At 54.4% G+C, this 22,140-nt stretch overlaps 1 protein-coding gene across 1 annotated transcript in view; it reads right to left on the bottom strand.

Moving 5' to 3' along the window:
• Positions 1 to 234: 234 nt before the first annotated feature.
• LOC130023326 (A-kinase anchor protein 13-like) overlaps positions 235 to 22,140 on the bottom strand; it is an 87,925-nt gene continuing 66,019 nt past the window's right edge. The window contains exons 3-5 of the mRNA XM_056113805.1: positions 11,964 to 12,111; positions 5,648 to 5,944; positions 235 to 428 (exon numbers count right to left, since the gene is read on the bottom strand). Of these exons, the coding sequence (XP_055969780.1) occupies positions 241 to 428; positions 5,648 to 5,944; positions 11,964 to 12,111 (633 nt within the window). The 3' untranslated portion in view covers positions 235 to 240. The remainder of the gene's footprint in view (positions 429 to 5,647; positions 5,945 to 11,963; positions 12,112 to 22,140) is intronic.

Genomic DNA, 22,140 nt, shown 5'->3' with positions numbered 1-22,140 from the left:
ACCGGTCACGGAACGCTACCCCCACAGACAAGACTTACTGAGTTTCCGGCACAACTGAAGAGGCAAGAAGCAGAGAAGGCTGGGAGGCAGAACAGGGAGAACTTCAAGAGAGAAGCCCTGGGCAGGAGTGGGCCAGGCCGAGAGAGCAGAGGTTTGAATTCCTGGCAAACTCACACCGAGCGGCCAAGGGGCGGAGCTATGCCAAGCTTGGGTGGGGCCGGGCGGCAGGGAGAAGGCAGCTTACTGGGTGAGGAGCTGGTGCAGCTGGTGGTACCCTCGCTCCAAGGCCAGGCTCCCAGGCGTCGCTCCTTCCCGGTTGTGGACACTGAGGGCTCCTCGGCCACCAGGCTTCTGCAAGAGGAGCCACGTCAACCTCAGCAGTCCCAGCCGCACAGCAAAATGCATGAGTGTTTCCCGGGGGGCACCATCTGCAGAAAAGGGAGAAGGGCAAAGGGTGAGGAGAGCAGTGACACAAAAGCCGGGCAAGGACCTACACCATCCCCACCCCCACCCCGGGCTGTAGGGCCCAGAAGTGAAGCTGCAGGGTGGGTCAGCCGAGCTCGGCCAGCTGTTTGCAGGGAGCTGGGCCCGCACAGTAAAGCAGGCTACGCCTATCTCCGGCTTAATGCCATCATCCCACCAGTCCATACAGGAGATGAGCAAGGGACCCCACGCAGAGGCCCTCTACTCAGAACAAGAGGGCTGAAGGCAGGGCACTCTCTGGGGACACAGGGGGAAGGGCTGACACACAAAGGGTGCAATCAAGCCACAAACAAGGGGCTGGAGCGAGAGCACAGCGGGGAGGGCATCTGCCTTGCACGCGGCCGACCAGGGTTCGATTCCCAGCATCCCATATGGTCCCCTGAGCACCGCTAGGGGTAATTCCTGAGTGCAGAGCCAGGAGTGACCCCTGTGCATTGCCGGGTGTGACCCAAAAAGCGAAAAAAACCCAAAAAACCACAAACAAACTCATGCCCAGGCGGGGACTGGCAGCTGAACACTGAAACCTGCTGCTGCCCATTGAGCACACAGGTCTTTTCATTGCCCCATCTTACGGGCAAATCAAACTGTTGGCACTCCCAGGCTTCTGTACTTAATGAAAGAAAGAAGTGCGTCTCCAGGCCTAAGAAGAAAGCCTAAGTCTAAGATAAGAGGCGCGCCACGCCGCAAAGGAAACACGTGCTCAAACTCATTTTCCTTGAAGCGACAGTCTCTTGGGGCCGCAAGCCACTGCAAGGTGGTGGAATGAGGAAGAGCGGTGTGTAGAACAAAGCAGGCTCGGCTCGGACATTCTCCAGTGGGGCGTGCAGGCAGGTGTGTGCTGACCTTCCCCAGGCTGCGGGAGCAGAACTGTGACGGGCAGGTTCCTGGCACTGCCCGCCTCAGCCACCCTGCGTGACCCTGTGTGGGAAGAGCTGCCGCGGGCACAGAGCCAGGGAGCCAGCCTCACAGTCCCACAGCCTGTTCCCTAGGCTCGGCACTTCCTTCTCAGGGTCTCTCCTTGGGGGCCGTTCTCCATGGAGGAGCCCCAGCTTCCACTTACTCTCTCTGCAGGGCACCTCCTGGCAGCAAGGCAGCGCCTTAAAACCTGACACCTGTGTCTGTCTCACTTGGGCGCTCAGAGCAAGCCAGGCCTCGTGCGCAGCGGTGCAGCGCTCACAAGCTGCGGATTCTCTGCCCCAGCAGAACAGCTCCGAGTCCCTGCGCATTTGGTCATGGAAGGGCCCAGGCTGGCCCCTGTAAACCTGACTCGCCACGGCGCCCTCTCTGATCCCTCATCTGCTCTAAGCCGGATCAGCGTGAAGAGTCGAGTTCCATCAAAGCTCCTGGGCCTGGCCAAGCTGCATGCAGATCGGTGTGAGCACCCACGCCACCCCACTCTGTGCCTCGGAGGGCAGCAGCAAGCACCAAAGCTGCTCTCCCGGAGCCCTGTCCTACAGCCAAGTCCGAGCTGTGAGGATGTGCAGAGCGTAAAGCAGGAAACTAAGGGGTCTGGGTCTGTATAAACTAAGGGGTCTGGGTCCTCCTTCCCCCAGAACTCTGGGGAGTCCCTGGCCCTCATCCACCCCCCACAAAATGCAGCTCCGAAGCTTCTGTGAGTCTACAGCCCCCACCTTTCCATCACTCAGCCAAACAAGCAATCATGCAAGCAAGCTCCTGTTTGGGTTTAAGAAGCAACTTCTCCCACATTTCCCTCCAACATGCTATTATCAACTCTTCCGAGTGTACACGAAAGCCAAAAGGATTCTACGGCAAATACTCATAGCCCCGAACCAATCATTAATGTCTCCCTACGTCTCCTTATCACGTATCTCTGCAATTACCCTTCCCTCAACACATCCATCACCATACTGACGCATCTCTGGGGAAGCTGAAGCTGCCGGGCTCACTTCATCCCCAACACTGCGGCGGGTGCAGCGGTGGGTGGAGTTCAACCCAGAGCAATGAGTTCAGTCAGTTACAGCCTGGGAAGTACAGATGGTACAGAATACCATGGAACAATCTGACTCACGCCTGTCCCCTACAACCCAGACTTCTATCCAGGCAGAAATGGTCCACATCTGAGAATGTCTTCTCCTGCCCCTTCCCAATCAGAACCCTCCCCAGGCCTCGAGCTAAACACCACTGTCTCACCATAAATTAGTTCTGCCTGTTCTAGAACCTTGCACAAATCCACATGCATGTACACACACACACACACACACATACACAACACAGAGCCACTCTGCAGGTCAGAGTGGCTTCCTGCACTGCTCAGAGGAGTCTGCGCTCTGAGCACACCAGTTGGAGCTGGCTGGTCCCCCGTTCACTCTGTGCATATACTCATCATGTCTTCACCATGTCCCCTGGGCTCGTGGCAGAGGAGGCCAAGAAACAGAGGGTGAAGCAAAAAAGCGTACCGAGTGCCTAGAATCCACAGCACACGGCTTTCAACCAACACAGTCCCTGGCTCCTTTCACTACTTTCATCTCAGTTTACACTCCAAAGCACTCACAATTGAGAATTCATCTCTGTTCCCCTATCTGCATTTTCCTCTCTCATTATCCTGTGTCTTTTCCCCTCTGTATTCAGGCTTTGTTACTCAGATCACTAACTGCATTTCCTATGAGGTCAATCGGGTCTCTGAGCTCACAGTCAATTCAATTACTCTGGAGATTCTGAATGTCCCTGCCTCATTGCAGCCAACTCCCATTCCATCTCTGCCTGCACTGTGATGGCTCTTTCGCCGATGTAATTAAAGCCCCTGATCAGTTGATCTAATAAGGAAGATTATGCTGGCTAATCTGGGTCGGCCTAACTGAATCAGTGGCAGGGCTTCAGAGCAGGGCCGAGCTCTCCCTGGAGAGAGGCCAGTGTTTGCTGTGCCCCAGACTGCGTCCTGCTCAGGACGGCCCTCCAGGGTATCCAGCCCATGGCTGAGCCCCTACCTGGATAAGCTGACCCAAGACTGCTATCCTGCTCACAAGTGCCAGCATTTGGGCTCATCGGGCTGGAAGATGCCCTGGAGGCCTGTCTTTCAGCCCCGGCTTCTGATTCTCTGGCTAAACCCCGCTGGACATGTGTATTCTACCCCTCTCTCTCCTGCCTTCCCTTCCATAACAGGCCTGATTTCTCAGAGCTCTGAAAAGGCAAACTGAAACGATCGTCCCATTTTCCCTTAGGTTCCCTGAAGTCAAGCACTCAGAGTCATCCCCCACCTGCTGGGGGCACTGCTCTATCCGCTTCAGACTGCTGCCTGGTTTGCTGGTTCCTCTGCTGATGGCCTCTGCTCCCACGCCCCTCCCAGAGCCCTGTCCCAGCACAGGGACGGCCACAGAGATCTGTGGTGCTGGCAGCACCTGCCCGGCTGCTGCCTCCTGTGTGCAGAGCTGTGGCCATGCAGGAGTGCGGGCAGGGTGCAGTGGTCCGTGGGCAGCTCAGCCTCCCAAGGACTAGCACCTGGCCAGCGTGAGGGCCTGTGCATCCTCCTGGCGGCCAGTTATGGGACAGGCCACCGGTTCTCAGCTGGACTCACCAGTCCTTGGTCTCTCAAGGCTACATGACGGCCAGGCTCTATGTGCAGGGCCGGAAGAGAAGAGGCATGTGGGTCAAAGCCCAGAACTCCGTGTTCCCCGAAGCACCACCAGGGACAACTGCCCAGCTCAGAGAGCCAGAGGCTGCCCCACCACCACTGGGTATGGCCCCAAAACAAAACAAACAAACAGGACATGAGCAGTGAACGATCTGCAAGCCAGAATGCATCTGGATCCATCCTTCCCAGTTCCGGCAAGATGAAACAGAGAAAGCGATGAGTTACTTCACACACACTCCTGCAATGCAGCAAGAACAGAACGAGAACTTTCATTTCACAACTGTATACGGAAAGGCAGACTCTGGCCCACATGGAGCCACCTAAGAGTGAGGGACGGTCCTGAACCTCCCCTCTGAAGGCCCGAGCACCTGGCAACAGGCTGGCTGCCAACAGTGGGACGTTCTGCATGAAACTAGGCTCCACTTACCTGCACCATATCCCAGGCAACAGCACACTTCACACCTTCCTCTACACCCCCAACAAAGCGCCTGCCGGGAACAATCTGTTCCCGCCACATGCCTCTCTACAGCCGCAAGCACCTCTCACCTGAAGTGACTCTGCCCTTGAAATACCAGCTCTCTGAGACCCTTAAATGACTACCTCAACCGCAGCACAGGAGGGATGTTTCAAGTCACATTCCTGGTCCTAGGATGAGATGGCATGGGCGTAAGTCTTGCGTGCAGTTGGCCCACGTTCGATCCCTGGACTCCCGTGGCCTGGGAGGCCCCCATGTACCACCAGGACAACTCGAATTTTTCACACCACTGGGCTCTCACATGGAATCACACGTCAGGTTGGACCAGAAATGCCAGGAGAAGCTCCTGCAGCTGCTAAGCACAGCTTGGGGAGGCCCCCCAAAACAAAAATCAATTAAACAGATTTCAGATACCAGCTGCTCCAACAAGCCCCGTGATGCGTTCTACCACTCAAAGAACAAAACTAACATGATGTAACTGCTTTGATGTGGCACGAAAGTAACTCGGAAGTACCGTGCTGTGATGGCAGGCAGGGACAAAGTCTTCTAACTGCTCCCGAGACAGAATCATGCAAATGTCCACAGAGCAACTTCTCACGGCATGCCTACCCCCAGGCCTAGGCCCTTTGGCAACTAGAAATGCTTCCCGCCCCTGCAATGCACTGTTTCCAGATCAGCTAACTAATCCATGGAAATGTCACTCACTGCACCAGGCATCAGGCAAGAGCACACAGCATGGGGGTAGGGGAGACATGGTCCTGGTGTGCTGTGGAGGTCTTATCCAGGGCCCATGTGCCACCCCTCCCCAGTCACCGAGCAGTCTGGTCCCTTTCCAGGGAAAGTCCCTCTCCACACTGAGAACCTGGTTCTGAATTGATCCTAGACAGCAGAAAGCAACCACGCAGCACTCTCTCCCCAACATCTCACTGAAAGAATGCCACCAACAGCTTGGTCAAGGCTCCCCAAAGAGAGGCCCCCAAGACCAGAAGCTCCAGCAGCGGCAAGACCATCTGAGTTTGCGGGGTGAAGGCTGGGGGATAGCAGGTCCCAGAGACGATGCAGGAGACACTCAAGTCTTTCCAAGCCACACACGGTCTTACCATGCAGAGTCTGGTCGGGCCCCAACACGTTCCACTCGGCAGGCAGCTTCAGGTGTCGGAAGGCCAGGGCCACCTTCCGGTCCAAGGAGTCCACGTCCCCGGTCAGAGGTCCTGAGCGGTCAAGGAAGCGTGTAAAGTTCAGAGCCTGCTGATTCCCGGCGCTGGTGGCCAGGAACTGGGCCGCGTCATACGCCTCATCCTGGATGAACTGGAAGTCCCCTTCAGTAACCACCAGCACAGGGTGGCCCTCCCTGGAGGCACAGAGCAGCACCTTCACTGTCTCACAGCAGTTGTGGCCTGGAGAAACCCAAAACAGGTGTATTAGCATCCTCAAACCCGAGGGGCAGCTGCACGCCCCCTCCCACAAAGGGACCCTCCTCTCAAAACCCAGCGCTTTTTTACTTTTACTTCAAATGTCAGCTCCCTCCCTAAACAGCAGCCAGGCAGAGCTGTGTAACTGAGCAGCCTGAAGAGCAAGCCAAGGGTTGGGAGGCCTGGAGAGCCTGCAGCGGCCTGAGCCCGAATGCTGAGGCGGAGCTGGTGCAGAAGGGCTGATCTCCCACACGTCCCCACAGAGGTGCAGGATGAACCAACCAAACAAACAAACAAACAAACAAACACTGTCCTCCCGTTGTTCATCGATTTGCTCGAGCAGGTCAAGTAATGTCTCCATTTTTTTTTTTTTGAGACTTGTTGTTACTGTGTTTGGCATATTGAATACGTCACGGGGAGCTTGCCAGGCTCTGCCGTGCGGGCGAGATACTCTCGGTAACTTGCTGGGCTCTCCGAGAGGGGTGGAGGAATCGAACCCGGCTCGGCCAGGCTGGCTGGCTGCCTGCAAGGCAAACTCCCTACCGCTGTGCTGTCGCTCCAGCCTTGTGCACGGCCGGCCCAGCTGAGCCGGGTTCAATTCCTCTGCCCCTCTCGGAGAGCCCAGCAAGCTACCGAGAGTATCTCGCCCACACAGCAAAGCTACCGTAAAATATTCAATATGCCAAATACAGTAACAAGTCTCTCGATGAAGATGTTACTGGGCCCGCTCGAGCAAATCGATGAACAACGGGAGGACAGTGCTACAGAACCAAACAACTGCTCTTATTTTCTTTATTAGAAACACAAGGACTAGAAGCGCCTGTGCTCTCGAGCACGTCCCTTCTAGTACAATGGACGCTGCAGTGGCAGCCAGGGCGGGGACCGCAGTCAGCCGGCAGTGTCCAGGCTAGAGCTGCCCGCCCGCTGCCACACCCCAGGTGTTCCTGGTCTGTCAGGAAGGTGTACCAAAGCACCTCCAAGAGAAGGCTGTGGTGGGCAGCTGATCCTCCTCCTGAACTTTTAGCGTTCCGTCTTCAAGTCTCAGAAACAGGCACTGATCTTCCTGGCTTCCCCACCTGCGCCCACCACCACCTGCCTGACACGGAAGCGCATTCTGATGAGAAGAGTGGGGCTGGGCTGGGGCTCACGCCTCAGCTGGGCACCTCTGGGCTGGCTCCCCATGGAGCCTGTGGCACATGTGGGCACAGGCACCAGGCAGAGATGCCCAATCCGACTCTGTATCCCATGGGCAAGGTCAGGCAGCTGCAGGCAGTGCAGAGCTCGGCTTCTGGCCCGCAGGCTCTGAAAGAGGAAGCAGGGTGCAGAGGCACCTGCAAGAGAGGCCCCTGACCCCTGTAGTCTCTCCAGCCCCAAGGACGATGGGATTATGTGGCCGGAGTAGTAAGTAAAGTGGTTTTCTCAGTCTCCCTGGGCCCCATCACCTCCTCAGCCGCTTCCCCTCCCTCAAGCTGGAGCACTCGAGGACAGAAAGGTGTGTCACTGTCACCAGCAGTTTCCTTCACACCCACAAGTGGATGAGGTGCTCAAGCCCTCAGGCTGCAGAGGAGGAGGAGGAGGAACTGCCAGAGTCCCTGGGGCAGGTCCCTCAGGGCAGCGCTGGCACCAGGGGGCTGCCCAGTCCCAGCAAAACAGAATATGCTTCAGCTCGAGGCGTGCTGCATTCACACGCTCAGCACGTGAAGTGAAACGAGAAAAATCTCAGCTTCCTTCAAGGGGCAGCTGGCCTAGTCAGCGGACACAGGTCAAGTGATCTGGGCGTTTTGCTGTCAGAAGGCTGGCTTCCTTCTTTCCTTTCTGCTGCGGTGCCAGGGAACACGCAGGGCGCCTGCTCTATCACCAAGCCACCTCCCTGGCCCAGAAATGTTTCTTCGAAGCTCTTCCCTAACACCTGGACGGGGGCACACAGGCTTCGAAAGAGGAAATCACTGTCCCCACCAACTGGGCACCAGCACCCATGAGGCACAAGTGATTCGGCGCCTTTCAGAGGAAGCATCCTGGGGGCTGGGGGTGGGGATGGACAGCCTTCAGAGGCTAACTGGCGTGAACCCAGGACAGAGCAGGGGGACTGCACGGAGGCGGGGGACCTCGCTGCCAGCACCTCTCCCCACGCACTCCGTGCTCAGGCTGCTCTGGAGACCACAGCGCATGCGAGCCCAAGAGGCCACGGCCAACAGCACCACAGCACTGTCCACTCGTTTTTCCACAGACACAGCTGCAAGCTCTGCAGCGAGGTGCAGCTGGTGGTGGTGTTCCTTCCTCTCAGTTTCCTGGCAACCAGGAAGGAAAATAAAACACAAGCCCTCTTTGAAAGGGAAGTTCTGGAAAAGGTCCCAAGCACCTTCTGCAGACTGACGGAGCAAGAAGGCCATGACTAAGAAACATGGCCCGCAGCAGAGCTCCAGGGTCGGTGACGCCTCTCGAGGCGATCCACGGACAGGCCCAGCATGCAGGCGACAGAAGCAAAGTCAAGGGGCCCATTCCGAGTAGGCGAGTCCTGAGGGACGCTGCGGTCAGTGGCGAGAGTCAGCTCCAAGCCTGGAGTCCCATCGCCCTCGCAGATGGGCTCTTTACCCAAAGGGAGCCACTCAACCCTGACGCCAGCCACCTCTCTGTGCCCAGATTGAGACCATCCAGCCTAACAGGTTGATTAAAAAAGGGAGAAGCTAGAGCTGGCAGTAAGTACACGAGGCTGCTGGCACGAAACAGGCATCTCAGTTGGAGCGCTGATCACTACTTAGCTTCCCACTGGGGTCACCCAAGGAAAGCACACCCCTGATTCTCACAAGGAGCCGTTGCCACACAGCCAGCAGAGCTCTAAGCTTCTGCTGACACCAAGGAAGTGAGGGGGATGGGTGGGAAGGCGGGTGGCAGGAGGGGAAGCGTCCAGAATAAACAGAAGTGAGGGAAAAAACTGCAGCTGCTAATGGTCCCCGCGAAAACCTCCCCCGCCAACCTGTCCCAAGCAGGCAGGTCAGAGGGGAGCACTGGGAGTCTCTTCACAGCCCCTTATCACCGCATGAAGCAGCGTCCCCATGGAGACAAAATACTGCCACAGATCAACACTCGGGCTGAAGCATGACCCAAGAATGACTTCATTTCCGATTCGGCTAAAAGCAGCACACGTCCCATCCGGGCTCCTCCTTGGAGAGCGGAACAATGGAGACTGTGTTTCATCAGACACCCAGAAAGGAACCCTGGAAGGGCAGGCGAGCACCCCCACACCTCTGCTCCCTTCCTCCTCGTCCCGTACTCCCCCCAATTCACCTCTGCGCAAAAGGCTGCCCCCTGGTGCCCAGTGCAAATATGCCCATACTCACATTCAGTCTGCAGGTGATCCAAGTTCAAATCCCAGCACCGAATGGTCCCTGGAGCACTGAGCCAGGGATAGCTCCCAACACTGCCAGGTGTGCCCACACCCCTGGGGGATGGGGGTGGGAAGGGTAGTATTTCCAGTTCACGTGTTTTCAATTCACTTCTTAAACCAGCCACATTATAGGATGTAGTGTTTTATTATAAAATTTGTCTCACCTTGATTAGCACAAAGATGGCTTTATTTTCCAACTGCCAGACCTCCCCTCTCTCAGGGGCCACCACTCACTCCGTTACTCAGGCCTGCCAATAGCCTTTCCCCCCAAAAAGCAAGAAAAACACATTCTGGGGTTGGAGAGATGGTATAAGTGGGTAAGGTATTTGCCTTGCACATGGCCAACCCAGGTTCGATCCCAGCAACCCATATGGTTCCCTGAGCACTGCCAGGAATGATTCCTGAGTGCAGAGCCAGGAGGAACTCCTGAGCATCACCGGGTGTGGCCCAAAAAATTAAAAAAAAAAAAAAGCAGCAGCAGAAGAAGAAGAGAAAAACTCACTCTGAAATAATTAAAGGCATACATACAATTCACTGCCTGCTTTTCAGAAAAGAAAGGAAAAAGTAAGGAAATGGCCAGGAAAAGTGGTACTGTTACCTCAGTGTCTGAAGTCAGAGAAGTTAATAAAGAAACAATGAGGGGATTTTTTTTCTCCCCAATAATAAAAGGTTACAAACTAACATCAAAAAGTAGCTGACTTCTGAAGGTCACTCAGTCATCTGATTTGAGTAAAAACTAAAGGTTACAAACACGGACAAGGCGGGGAGCTGGGAGCTGGAGGGACCCACGGACCGACCGCATCTGGGCGAAAGAGCATTAGGCACAGCAACAGGACACAGAGCTCTTTTTCTTCTCATGTTCAGCCAGAAGTTTGGGGACTGCTGGGCGGCCCCACCGGGGAGTAGAAACGCAGCAGCCAGGGCAATCGGCCGGGCCTGTGCAACCCAGTGCCAGGCTCCAAGCAGCCAGCCAGCACACGCTTGCTGCAAGGGCCCGGCTGGCCCTCGGCAAGTGGGAAATGGGAGGCTCCTGGAGAGCTGGCTGGCGCAGAAGCCACAGCAGAAGCCACAGCAGAAGCCACAGCAGAAGCCACAGCAGAAGCCACAGCAGAAGCCACAGCAGACTGGCTCTGGAAGGATGAAAGGAGAACGGAGGAGCACGGCCAAGCCCGCTCAGGAAACCAGTCACCTCTCGCACTGTTCCCAAGAAAGGGGTGGGGAGGTGTACAGGTGCTCACATCTGGGTGTGCACCTGCCTGCATCTGGGTGTAGACACTGCCTGGGTGTCACGTAGGCCTGCCGGCCCACGTATGAGCAACACGCACTTGCACATGCAGAGGCCGTTCCTGGAGCAGCAGCACCCTGAGCTCCAGGATGATCCTGACAGTGGAAAGGCCACTCCACCGAGCACTGAGGAGTCCTAATGCCAGCGTCAGGGCCTTGGGGAATAAAACAGGCGAGAATCCTTGCCCTCAGGACGCTGCCCCTCAGGAACAGGCAGATGGCAGATAAACGGGAGAAAGGGCGTGTGCTGTGTGTGACAAGCGGGGAAGGTGGCCAAGAAAATTCTGAGCTGGGGACAAGGGCAGGGGGGGCATTTGTGCTCTCTTTCTTTTTTCTCTCTTTTGGTGAGTCATGGGCGCTAACTCCAGTGGTCCTGACGGGCAGGATCCACAAAGAAGCCCACCTTTTCCTCCCGAGCCACACCCCTGATCCATCTATGGTTCTGTAAGGCTGGCAGGAAAGCTAGCCGAGAGCAGGCAAGGGGCGAGTTCAGCTAGCCACACAGCTGAGTTAGACAGTTTTATCATCCACACACGTCTGAACTCTGTGAGGGCAGCAAGGAACTCACAGTGATACAGCCAGATTCTCGGCACGGTTACGGCCCCAAGCCATATGCATGGCACAGTAACAACCGCAGGCCAGACGCATGGCACAGTCGCAGCCCCAAGCCAAGGAGAACTCGGATGGGTCCTCATGCAGGAACCACCTGGGCTGTCCCCTCACAGACTGACACCCACGTCAACGACACTCGGGGGAGGAGAGGAGAGAATCTCTCCATACAAAGTCCTCTGAAAGGAAACATTTCACCTGTCGACTCATTTGAGGGGTTTTCTCTACGTCCCCCTTTTCGGTATACTAATGAAAACTTGTCAGTTGTTAACTCCGAAGCTAAGTCTGTCAGGAGAACTCATCCCCAGCAAGCTCGAGAGAGTACCGGCATCTTTGGGGGAGAAGCGACGACTGAGCGACCGTGAAGTGTCTCCCACGTTCTGCCAGGCTTACACCACACAACGATTGTCCCTCTGAGAAAACTGGGCTTCTGAAAAAGGGTGTGCCGCCTGTCCCCCCAGGACACGAGGTCACACGTCGGCATCGAGGCTGCCCCCAAATCTCAGCAGCCCACTAAGACCACCTGGTTCCCGATCCTGATTTCTAGTTTTCCATTTACGTTGTTTTACTATATTTCTTTCTTTCTAGGCTCTTGCTTCTGAGAAAGAAGCAATATATAAACCGACACCATCTTGTACGCATTTACTTCAAATCAAGACCCAGTCGGCCTCCAAGTGCCCGAGACCTGCTGAGGGCCAGCCAGGTTTCGGCTGAACTGAGACTCACCAGGAGCGACGGTCTCCAGCGTGTCAGCACTGACCTTCCGAGTACTTGAACAGTGGTGGAGGCTGGAGCCCAAAAATACCAAGTAAAAGACCACATCGTCATCCAATTTGTCTTCTTCAGCGAGTACGACCGTCACCACACAGTCGCCCTGGGGAAGGAAGCATAACAAGCACGTGTGAGTGGGTCCACCAGGGTCTGGCTGATGAAGAACGGCACCTCAACTGGCCTGGTTCTGTCTCTTGTTCCCCTCAGCCAAGGTTCTAGAGGGTGGAGCTGGATGGTGACCGACTCAGCCATGCAAGTCCCATCCTTATCGCTTTGGGTCACTAGTTCCTAAGCAGTGCTGGTCTGCAGCTGGAGAGAGTGCCTTAGACAAATAGAAACACTCAGAAAGTACGTGTGTGCCAGTAATATGTAGCGTGGGGAACGCAGAAGGGCCAGCAAGTAAGACCTGTGAGCTCTCTGGGCCAACATCTTAAGTGGAGCCAGTTAGACAAACTAACAGGAACTGGTGTATTTATTTGGTGAGCAGGTTTTCAAAAAGGAAAAGGTCCCAGGGCTGAGAAAAATTGAAGAAAAAAAAAAGGAGAGGGTGGGGAGGAGCCAGAGAGAGATACCTCCAAAGGCCAGATGTGCACCTGGCACTGAACACTCCAGGTTGATGCCCAGCACCACATGGTCCCCAAGCATCAAACCGGGAGTACCCCCAAACAGCACCAGGTATAGCCCAAAACAAGAGAGCGAAGATGGAGGCAGCACACAAAGCAGTTACGCTGTGTACCAAGACACACCCCAAGTTGCACATCTTCAAAACACTGCCAAGTGCAGCCGTCCCCCAGCCGGCCTGGGGACGACAGAGCAGAGTATGAGTCGGGCTGATTCCTTAGGTCCTGCTCCATCAGCGGAACGCCTGTCCTGGCAGCTGACCGGGGAACTCACCACAGCACATGCTACATCTCGGCATAGGCCACTGGATTTGTTAGGAGGGCGGCCATCTGGTGACTCACTGTCCCTGGCTAACTCGAGTCTATTCTTCATCCACTCCCCGCTCCGGTGAACCCTCGGAATCAGACAAAAGTCATGGGCCAGCAACTTTGCTCATGACTTTTTAAAGGATGACATCTCTGTCCCTCATTTGCAAATATTCATCTAGCCACTTTTTGTTTGTTTTGTTTGGGGGCCACACTGGAGGTGTTCGGGGGCCACGCCCAGCAGTGCCAGAGCTCCAACCTGAGCTCTGGTGTGCAGAGCACACGCTCCAGCCCCCTCAAGCCATTGCTTTGGCCCTTCCAGCAGTTTGGATGCAGTGACTCTTCAACTGAGGTCCATGGTAAAAATAACTATTTTAAATGCAGTTCTAGTCATATTTCTTGCTATAAGCATTAAAATGTGTATAATTGTAAGCACAGCACTGTACTTCACTGTAGCACTGTCCTCTCGTTGTTTATCAATTTGCTCGCGTGGGCACCAGTAACGTCTCCGTTGTGAGAGCTGTTGTTACTATTTTTGGCATATCGAATACGCCATGGGTAGCTTCCCAGGCTCTGCCGTGCGGGCGGGATACTCTCAGTGGAGCTTGCCGGGCTCTCCGAGAGGAACAGAGGAACTGAACCCGGGTCGGCCGCATGCAAGGCAAATGCCCTACCCGCTGTGCTATCGCTCCGCCCAGTTGTAAGCATACACGAATGATTTTAAAGCACAAAGATTCAGTATGTAAATCTTAACAGTAGACTATGAAGATTTAAAAAAAAAAAAAAAAACCACTTCAGAGAAAGCCAGGCCACTTCAACATTTAACAGGTCAGAATTGTCATCACTCACATTTCTGCTTCCATTCTAACCAGAAGGCCTCAGAGGGAACCACGTCCCGCAGTGGTCACTGCTTAGGAGGGCAGCAAAGCGGAGCAGCAGGCACTGACTGGTTCACTAACAGCCGAATACAAAGAGGCAAACCCATTAGCAGAACCAATCGGTCAGCCTGGGCATCTGTGGCCCACACATGGTTGGCACGCCAACCTGCCTACGGCAGCATGTAGAGTCAGAACACACCACAAGGAAGCTGGCGTCGACAGAACTGCTGACCTGGAATGTTCCAGGGCACCCCTGCGACACGCAGTGCCCCCATCAGCAAAACTGTTCAGGATTCTGCTCTAAACTGCATAGAAGGCCCTATCCTGGGAACATTTTCTGGAAAACGGAGGCCGGTCACATATCTACGACTCCCGAGTTTGACAGACTAGAGCAGAGCAAAAAGGCCAGTGGAACAGAGGGAAAAGGCCCTTTCCCAGAGTGCTAGCCACCATTTCACCTGAAAGCAGGAAGTTCAAGTAAATTTCATCTGTTGGAGCACAGATAAACCGTGGACTTGTAGGCATCTAACCTGAATTCTAAAAAACTCATCTTCTATCTCCTCAGCCAGGATTTCCTCCCCACACAAGAAAGACCCAGAACTGGCCAGGATGAGGCCAGAGGGATAGAAGAGTAGGGAAGGGCATACGCCTTGCACGTAGCTGACCCGGGTTTGATTCCCAGCATCCCATATGGTCCCCGGGCACCACCAGGGGTAATCCCTGAGTGCAGAGCCAGGAGTAACCTCTGAGCACCGTGTGAACCAAAAAGCAAAAAAAGAAAGAAAAAAGAAAAAGGAAAGAAAAGAAAAGAAGAGCACTGGCCTGAAGATCCTCCAGCCCCAGGACACTAGCTCTGTATGACAGCTTCCTTTTACAGGTGGGGATGAGGGGGACAATAACTTCGTTAAGGAAATTAAATAAATGGGGGCGGGGGGAGGAAGGAAAGAAACAGGAGAATTTCAGTGTGAGTGGGGAGGAGGGATGAGGCCTTGGCCATAGGGAAGATGCAGGATCAGGAAAGCAATGTGAGTGGAAGAGACCAAACACTGAGATCCTCGGTACCAAGACATTAGGACTGGATTCCCATCTAGACACTACCCAGGAAGCGGGAGGAGAGGATGGGGCCACTCTTGATGGTGCCAAGACCAAGGGTAAAATGCTCAGGCACTGAGGTGCTTGGGGTCCCCAGGCCAGCCAGCACCACAGATCCACTGCGGAGCTCAGGAAGTCAAGCTCTTCCACTACAGCCCTGTTCCTGGCCTCGGCCACAGGATCCTGATGCGGGGCCCATGGCAGCAAAGGGAACTGCACTGGTACAGTGGAGCTGGCTTGGACAGGCTCTGAGAACTGATCATTATGTTTTCAGTAATTCTGCAAGCCAGTTGTTAAACACAGCTATTATTAACAATTAAATGATAGAGGCTTACAATTAAATAAATTATGTTAACAAATGTAATAGGCACTCTAAACTCATCTGTCTTTAATTGTTTTTCACCACATCTCTCTACTATCTGTGCTCTCGAGGGCTGTATCCACGGTGTCTCCCGGGTAGAGGTTCTGTGAGAATGATGTCTACTGAACACACCCCTTGCCAGCTCTGGGCCATCAGAGTCCCAAATGCTTGAGATCAACCACTGAGGGAGTTATTTATACCACTGAAGCTGGCACAGGCTCCGAGGGAGGGTTTTTTCTTTAAAACAACAGCCACAATCATCCCATCACTGACAGCAGGTCAGGAGACAGTAGAGAGGGCCGAGGGGGCTGTTTCCACGGGAAAGACAAGGGCAGGCCACGGAAACACAACAGAGGGAAGCTGGGCGGGGTGGGAATAGAGGCTTCCTGCAGGCAGACACCTAGAACAACCCCAGCAGCAGCGTCCCACTAGCAAGAGTCCAGCACAGCGCCACTTTCTGAGGCCGGGTAAGACGGCAGCGTTGGAGAAAGGGTGTTCAGGCACACGTTGTCTTGGGTAGGAATAACGGGGTGGAGTCACAGCTTTTTAGTGATGTCACCTGGGGCGTAGTGCATTCTCTGGGCCATGGGAGAGGACTCTATCTCACAAGGCCATGGTCAGAATGGCACGCAGGCCCACCCAAGCTGGGGAACAGCACTGGACTCAGCAAATCTCACAAGTCCTCACCACGGGGTAAAAATGGGCAACTGAGTGAGGCAATGGGTACTGACAAGACAGACGGGGGCAATGGAAATGTATCATTCACCGAAAACGAATACAGTGCTGTGGGCAGGAGAGGTAGGACAGCGTGGAAGGCACTTGCCTTGCACATGGCTGACCCAGGTTTGATCCCTAGCACCCCATATGGTCCCTGAGCTCCACCAGCAGTGATCCCTGAGCACAGAGCCAGGAGTAACCCTGAGCATCGCCAGGTGTGGCCCCTCTCATAAAGAAATTTCCCACAATTCCGCATGGCAATCACATATCGGCCAAGGTACACAGTGACAGCAATGGGTCGGAAAGCCAAGCTCAGGAAAGATGTTTTACTGGCCAAGATAGTCCCATTCTCTAGGAAACTAAACAGCAAACACTCAAAACACAGTTACAAAGAAAGAAAAGGAAGCCAAGACTTAAGCGCAGGCTGGCTGAGGGGCATCTCCCACTGGAGAGAGATCCCTGAAGCTTCAGCAGGCACAGGAACCTATTACACTATTACATTGAAAAATCACTCCGTGTGTGGTCCCCTGAATGGGAACTGTCCCATTAAAAAAAAAAAAAAAACTTTTTCAAACTTCTAAGTGTGTATGTTTTTCTGTGTCAATGTTTGCTCCAAGAATTCTCAGGGTATGGGGGTTTTGTTTCCACGCTGCCTCTCAGACTATTCCTGTTAAACAGCAAAGCTAAATTGGGCCAGGGTGTTGGCTGGTGGCTTGAAAAATAAATGAATAAATAAAACCCAGCCCCTCCCTCTCACGGATGTTTCACAACTCTCTACAGTCATCATAACTAGGTCAACTCTTAAAGAGACACACATCCTTGACCAACAGGGTCAGAGCAGGGTTCGAGTGCAGGCAGAAAGAACAGGATCCTCAGGAAGTGGCAGCAACTGGAGAAGCCCTCCACTCTGCCCCTGGCTGCTTCCCAGAGAGCAGACGGCCATGCAGGAGCCCAGGCGAGGCGAGACTCAGCTCCAGCATCCAGCTGCCAGCTCTCGAGTTTCCTCAGAGGTCACCAGGAATGAGCTGTCTCCAGGTCTCTGGGTTGGTCCTCCCACCCCAGCCACAGAACAGCTTCCAGCATCCTGGCTCTGGAGGAGACCCTTCCACAGCTCCTCCCTGGAACAACACCCCACCCTCAAGGGCTTGAGAGCATCCTGGAAGGAGGCCAGCTCTCAGCCTACCCACCAAACTGGACGGGGCTACTTTCCCACTGCCATCTCTGGAGCCCTGGTGAGACAGAGGCCAGCCTCCAGCTACCCAGGGGCCCACACCAGGGCGAAGACCGAAGGGGAGACCACAGGCCCACATCTGGTGCAGGAACGGTGCGTGTCACTGCCCACATGTCCTCCGTAGTACTGCCCCAGGCTCTCCCAGAGCTGCCCCTTACTGACATGACACCTGAGAAATGTGTCTATCCCTGAATGCCCCCCACCCAATCTATCCACTCTGGGCTGAAAGCTTTGGCAACAAGCCCCCATGACAGGCCAAAAGGCCTGGGAGCTGGTTCCAAGGTTCCTGCATCCCATCGGGAGGGCTTATTTGAAAAGGGTTTAGTAAGACTCAGTAGATCTGAGGTGGAGTTTAAACATTTCATGTTGACAAGCTCCTAGGTGGACTGAAGCTGTAGGTTCGACACCATAACATTGCTTTTTAAATCACTGTTCTAGAACAATCCAGCTGGCGGTTGGCCCAAGTCACACCACACACAAGTTAACTGTTCTTTTGGGTTCCCGCCCCCCACCCCTCCGGCTTTTGTGCCCCACCCCCACCCCATTCAGAGACTGCTCCTCCCAGTGCCGGGGATCATACCGTGCTGGAGATCAAACCCAGGCCAGTTCCATGCAAAGCAAGCGTCTTAATCTCCCCAGCCCAGAGTAAAGGGTTTCTTACAGCATCTGCTATGAGTTCACATTCCCCTGACCCTGAAAGGGCCTCCGATCTTTGGGAAAGACAAGTTCAGAGAGGCTGGTAAAATGTCAGGGCTGAGACGTTATGCGCGCCTGCTCAAGTAAATGGAGGAACGACGGGCGGGATTACAGCGATACAGTGATCACCCTCAGGCAGAGTCTCCTGCCCCCATGCCTGGCTGCCTTCACCGGGGCCCCTTGGATGGGGGCAGGTTGAGTTTCCCTCCCCGCCCCGAGCAGAGCCCCGGCAGCTGAAGACCTCCGGAACCCAGCCACAGCCAGGCTTAAGAGCCTCACGCATGAAGGAACCGGCAGAGGAACCCAGGTGTGCTGGACCCGGAGCTGAGATCGCCAAGCGTGCTCGGATCAAGACTGGGCCTCCTCCACCCAGACCCCCCATCTTGCAGCAGGTAGACAGTTACACCCACCAACTGTTCCTGGCGCCATGTAATCCCATCAATGGCCAAGATCCAGAGGCTATAAAACCAAGCTCCCGGAAGCTTGTCTAGTTCAAGCTTATTGTCTAGTCCTCGCTCTCGGAGAACCCGGCAGAGTACCACAAGTATCCTGCCCACACGACAGAGTCTGGCAAGCTCCCCGTGGCGTATTCGATATGCCAAAACCCAGTAACAATGATGGGTCTCACTCCCCTAACCCCGAAAGAGCCTCCAATGTGGCACTTGCTAAAATCGCAGGGCTAGAATGAATGGAGACGTTACTGGTGCCTGCTCGAGGAAATCAATGAACAACGAGATGACAATGATACAGTGACAGCATCTGCATCTTGATTTTGTTTTGGTTTTGGTTTTGTGGCCACACCCCGTTGTGCTCAAGGATCACTGTGCTCAAGGGACCCTATGGGGTGCTGGGATCGAACCCAGGTCAGCCGCAGACAAGGTAAGCACCCTCCCTGCTGCACTATGGCTCTGTTCCCATGGATCTGTATCTTGTATCTAAAACGGGGGTGCTGGCAAGTGGGGTTCAGTGACACAAACCACCTCTAAATAAGGTGTAATATAAGCACCAGGCTGCTTGCTACCAGGGCAGAGAAGGCGGATGCCTGTTGAGAAGCTGCCAGCGCTCTGCCTGGGGAGGTGAGACTGCAAATCCCTGCTCCCCCACTTCCCAGCTCTGCCCCCAGCCATGACAGGGGCTACACGGGGGCAAGGCACGGGTGGCCATGACCTGCCTGGAAGGTGCCCAGAAATGGTAGGCAGATGTAGCACACACCAGCACGCGTGCTACAGAGGCAGGGCAGTGCGCATGTGCTCAGAGTTGGGGATAAGAGCACCTGGCCCTAGCCCGTGTCACTGCCCACATGTCCTCTGTAGTACTGCCCCAGGCTCTCCCAGAGCTGCCCCTTACTGACATGACACCTGAGAAATGTGTCTATCCCTGAATGTCCCCCCTCCCCCATCTATCCACTCTGGGCTGAAAGCTTTGGCACCAACACCCCGTGACAGGCCAAAAGGTCTGGGAGCTGGTTCCAAGGTTCCTGCATCCCATCGGGAGGGATGCCTCCCGATGCTGCTGCCTCTCTCCAGAGGGCAGGGATGGCAGCCTGTCCCAGGTTCCTAGGGCCATGCCTCTTCCTGTTTCCACTCCCTATTCCTCATGCTTTCTCCTGTTCCTCGCACCCAAGTCCTCAGCGGATGTGTCTGTGGTTCTCTGCGGCTCAACCACATTTACCAGACGTGACCCCACTGGTCCGTTTCCAGGGTCTCTCCTGATCACTGGTTGCTCTCCCTTATATCTGTAGGCGTTCCGGCCACCGGGATGGGGGTCGGTGAAAGGAATACCCTCTCCCTGCACAGCCACTGAGCACGTAGCACAGAAGCACCCTTTAGACGGTGCCGCACTGGAGCAGACCCAGAGCAGCTGCAGCTAGTGACAGCATGAAGGACAGACCAGCTCCTGGACTCTCCCACGGGGCAGCACCGCTCTGTCCTCCGCACCCCTGCCCTACTTCAGAGACTGCACTTCCTCCCCTCAGTCACGCACCACACTCGGATTCCGTGAGCTGACAGGGGAGCCCCTGGCCTCCTGCAGCACCCACCTGGCCTGACTTCACAAATGCAACCAAGAAGGGAAGGGGCTGCGGCTAGAGCAATAGCACAGCGGGTAGGGCGTTTGCCTTGCACGCAGCCGACCCGGGTTCAATTCCCAGCATCCCATATGGTCCCCCGAGCACCACCAGGGGTAACTCCTGAGTGCATGAGCCAGGAGTAACCCCTGTGCATTGCCGGGTGTGACCCAAAAATAAAAAAATTAAATTAAATTAAATTAAAAAAGAGAGAGAAGGGGCAGAGCACTATGGCTTAGCCTTCAAGGAAGCAAGATGCTTCCAACACAGCCAGGTGTAAAAGCACATGGCTACGAGAATGCGGGCAAGCATGTCACTGGAAATGCCTCCCCTCCTGGGCCAGAAACATCTCTGACAACACAGCTCCGTCTGCTCTGAAAGAGCCAAAGAAAAGCAAGACACTGCTGTCTGTGAATGCAAACCAAGTGTCTTGAGAGGCGCTCCCAGAGACTGATTTGAAAGTCCATCAGAAGGAAATTGAAGTTCCTACTCTGTAGAACCAGCTACATTAAGGAACACTTGACTTCCTTATTTCTTCTGGCGCTCGTGACAAAATGGCGTTATTTACACCCTGTCCTCAGATCTGACGGAGGTGGGCCGCCTGCCCGGCTACCAGCTGTGCCTACGCGCATTGTTACGGCAGGAGCAGGTAATTCGTTTAGGAGATCAGAACACTGATAAAGCTGTCTCTGCAAACACAAAATGCAACGTGACAGCCAAATGACAAGCACAGCCCGGTCATTGCCGCTCCTGCTACAAAAACCTCTTCCAGAATGATCTAGTACTGCTCTTACCAAGTAAGTCCTCCTTTCCACCCTGAGACGACTGGAAACGTCGACGACACCAAATTTAAGTTTTGCGGCCCTTCATCATTTGATGACTGTCTCAGTCACTTTTTCTTTATCGAAGCAACAGGCTTTCTGGCATCATGCAAGCTTCAGATGCAGTTTCTGATCAACATCTCTTCGTACCCCACATGTGCGCCAGTGATAAGTCCAGTTTCCATCCTTTGCCCTCCAACTGGCCCCTTACCCACTCGCCACTTATCCCATCCAGTAACCACTATTTTGTTCCTATGGGCTGTTTACATGTTGCTTGTCTTCCACATATGAGTGAAATCACAGCGTCTCTCTCTCTCTCTCTCTCTCTTTGCTTTTTGGGTCACACCTGGCTATGCACAGGGGTTACTCCTGGCTCTGCACTCAGGAATTACCCCTGGCGGTGCTCAGGGGACCATATGGGATGCTGGGAATCGAACCCTGGTTGGCCGTGTGCAAGGCAAACGCCCTACCCGCCGTGCTATTGCTACAGCCCCTGTCTTTCTCTTCTTGACGTATGTCACTGAGCATGATACGCTCTTAGTCCACCCATGGGGTTGCTAACAGTAGAATTCATTTTTATTTTTTAGCTGGATTTTTTGTTTGTTTTTGGGCCACAACACAGTGGTGCTCAGAGATCGGCTTGCTCCTGGCTCTGCGCTCAGGAATCACTCCTGATAGGCTCACAGGACCATATGGGGTGTAGGGGATTGAACCCCAGGTCAGCCACACACAAGGCAGGCAGTCTCCCTGCTGTCCTACTGCTTGGCCCTGAGGTTGTAACGTCTTTATTCTCTCTTCCTTTGACAGGCACCTGGGTTATTTCCGACTCTTGGCTTCATGGTGCTACAATAACTGTCAATAAAGGAACAGAATACGAGTCCCACCTCAGGTTAGTTATCTGAAGGATACACAAACCTAATGTGAAGAAACAAGCACACATACACATGCATGCAGGCGCAGGCACACATACATTTCTCTCTCTCTCTCTCTCTCTCTCTCTCTCTCTCTCTCTCTCTCTCTCTCTCTCTCTCTCCCACACACACACACACGGTGGAAATGGAAATTAAAAGAATCTCACTGATCGTGTTCCTTCAGATTTCTGCTGTTCCCTGCCTGGGGTCTCATTAGACACACACTCAGGGGCATCCACCTGCTGCCTGAAGCCTACGGCTTCCCAGAAGGCAGAAGCAACTACAAAGAGGTCACAGGAAATTCCACTTCCCAAAAACCTCACTGCAAATCCAGTAACTATGATCTTCTGACCATCCTTACTGGATTCAGAGAATCTGAAGAATCCAAGGCCCAACATAGCTGTGTGGCCATGGACAAGCTCTACCTTGAACTC

This window comes from Sorex fumeus, unplaced genomic scaffold (assembly GCF_029834395.1).
Source record: "Sorex fumeus unplaced genomic scaffold, SorFum_2.1 ptg000024l, whole genome shotgun sequence".
Taxonomy (NCBI): domain Eukaryota; kingdom Metazoa; phylum Chordata; class Mammalia; order Eulipotyphla; family Soricidae; genus Sorex; species Sorex fumeus.
The sequence above is the reverse complement of the archived record's forward strand: the minus strand, read 5'-3'. Positions and strand labels throughout refer to the sequence as shown.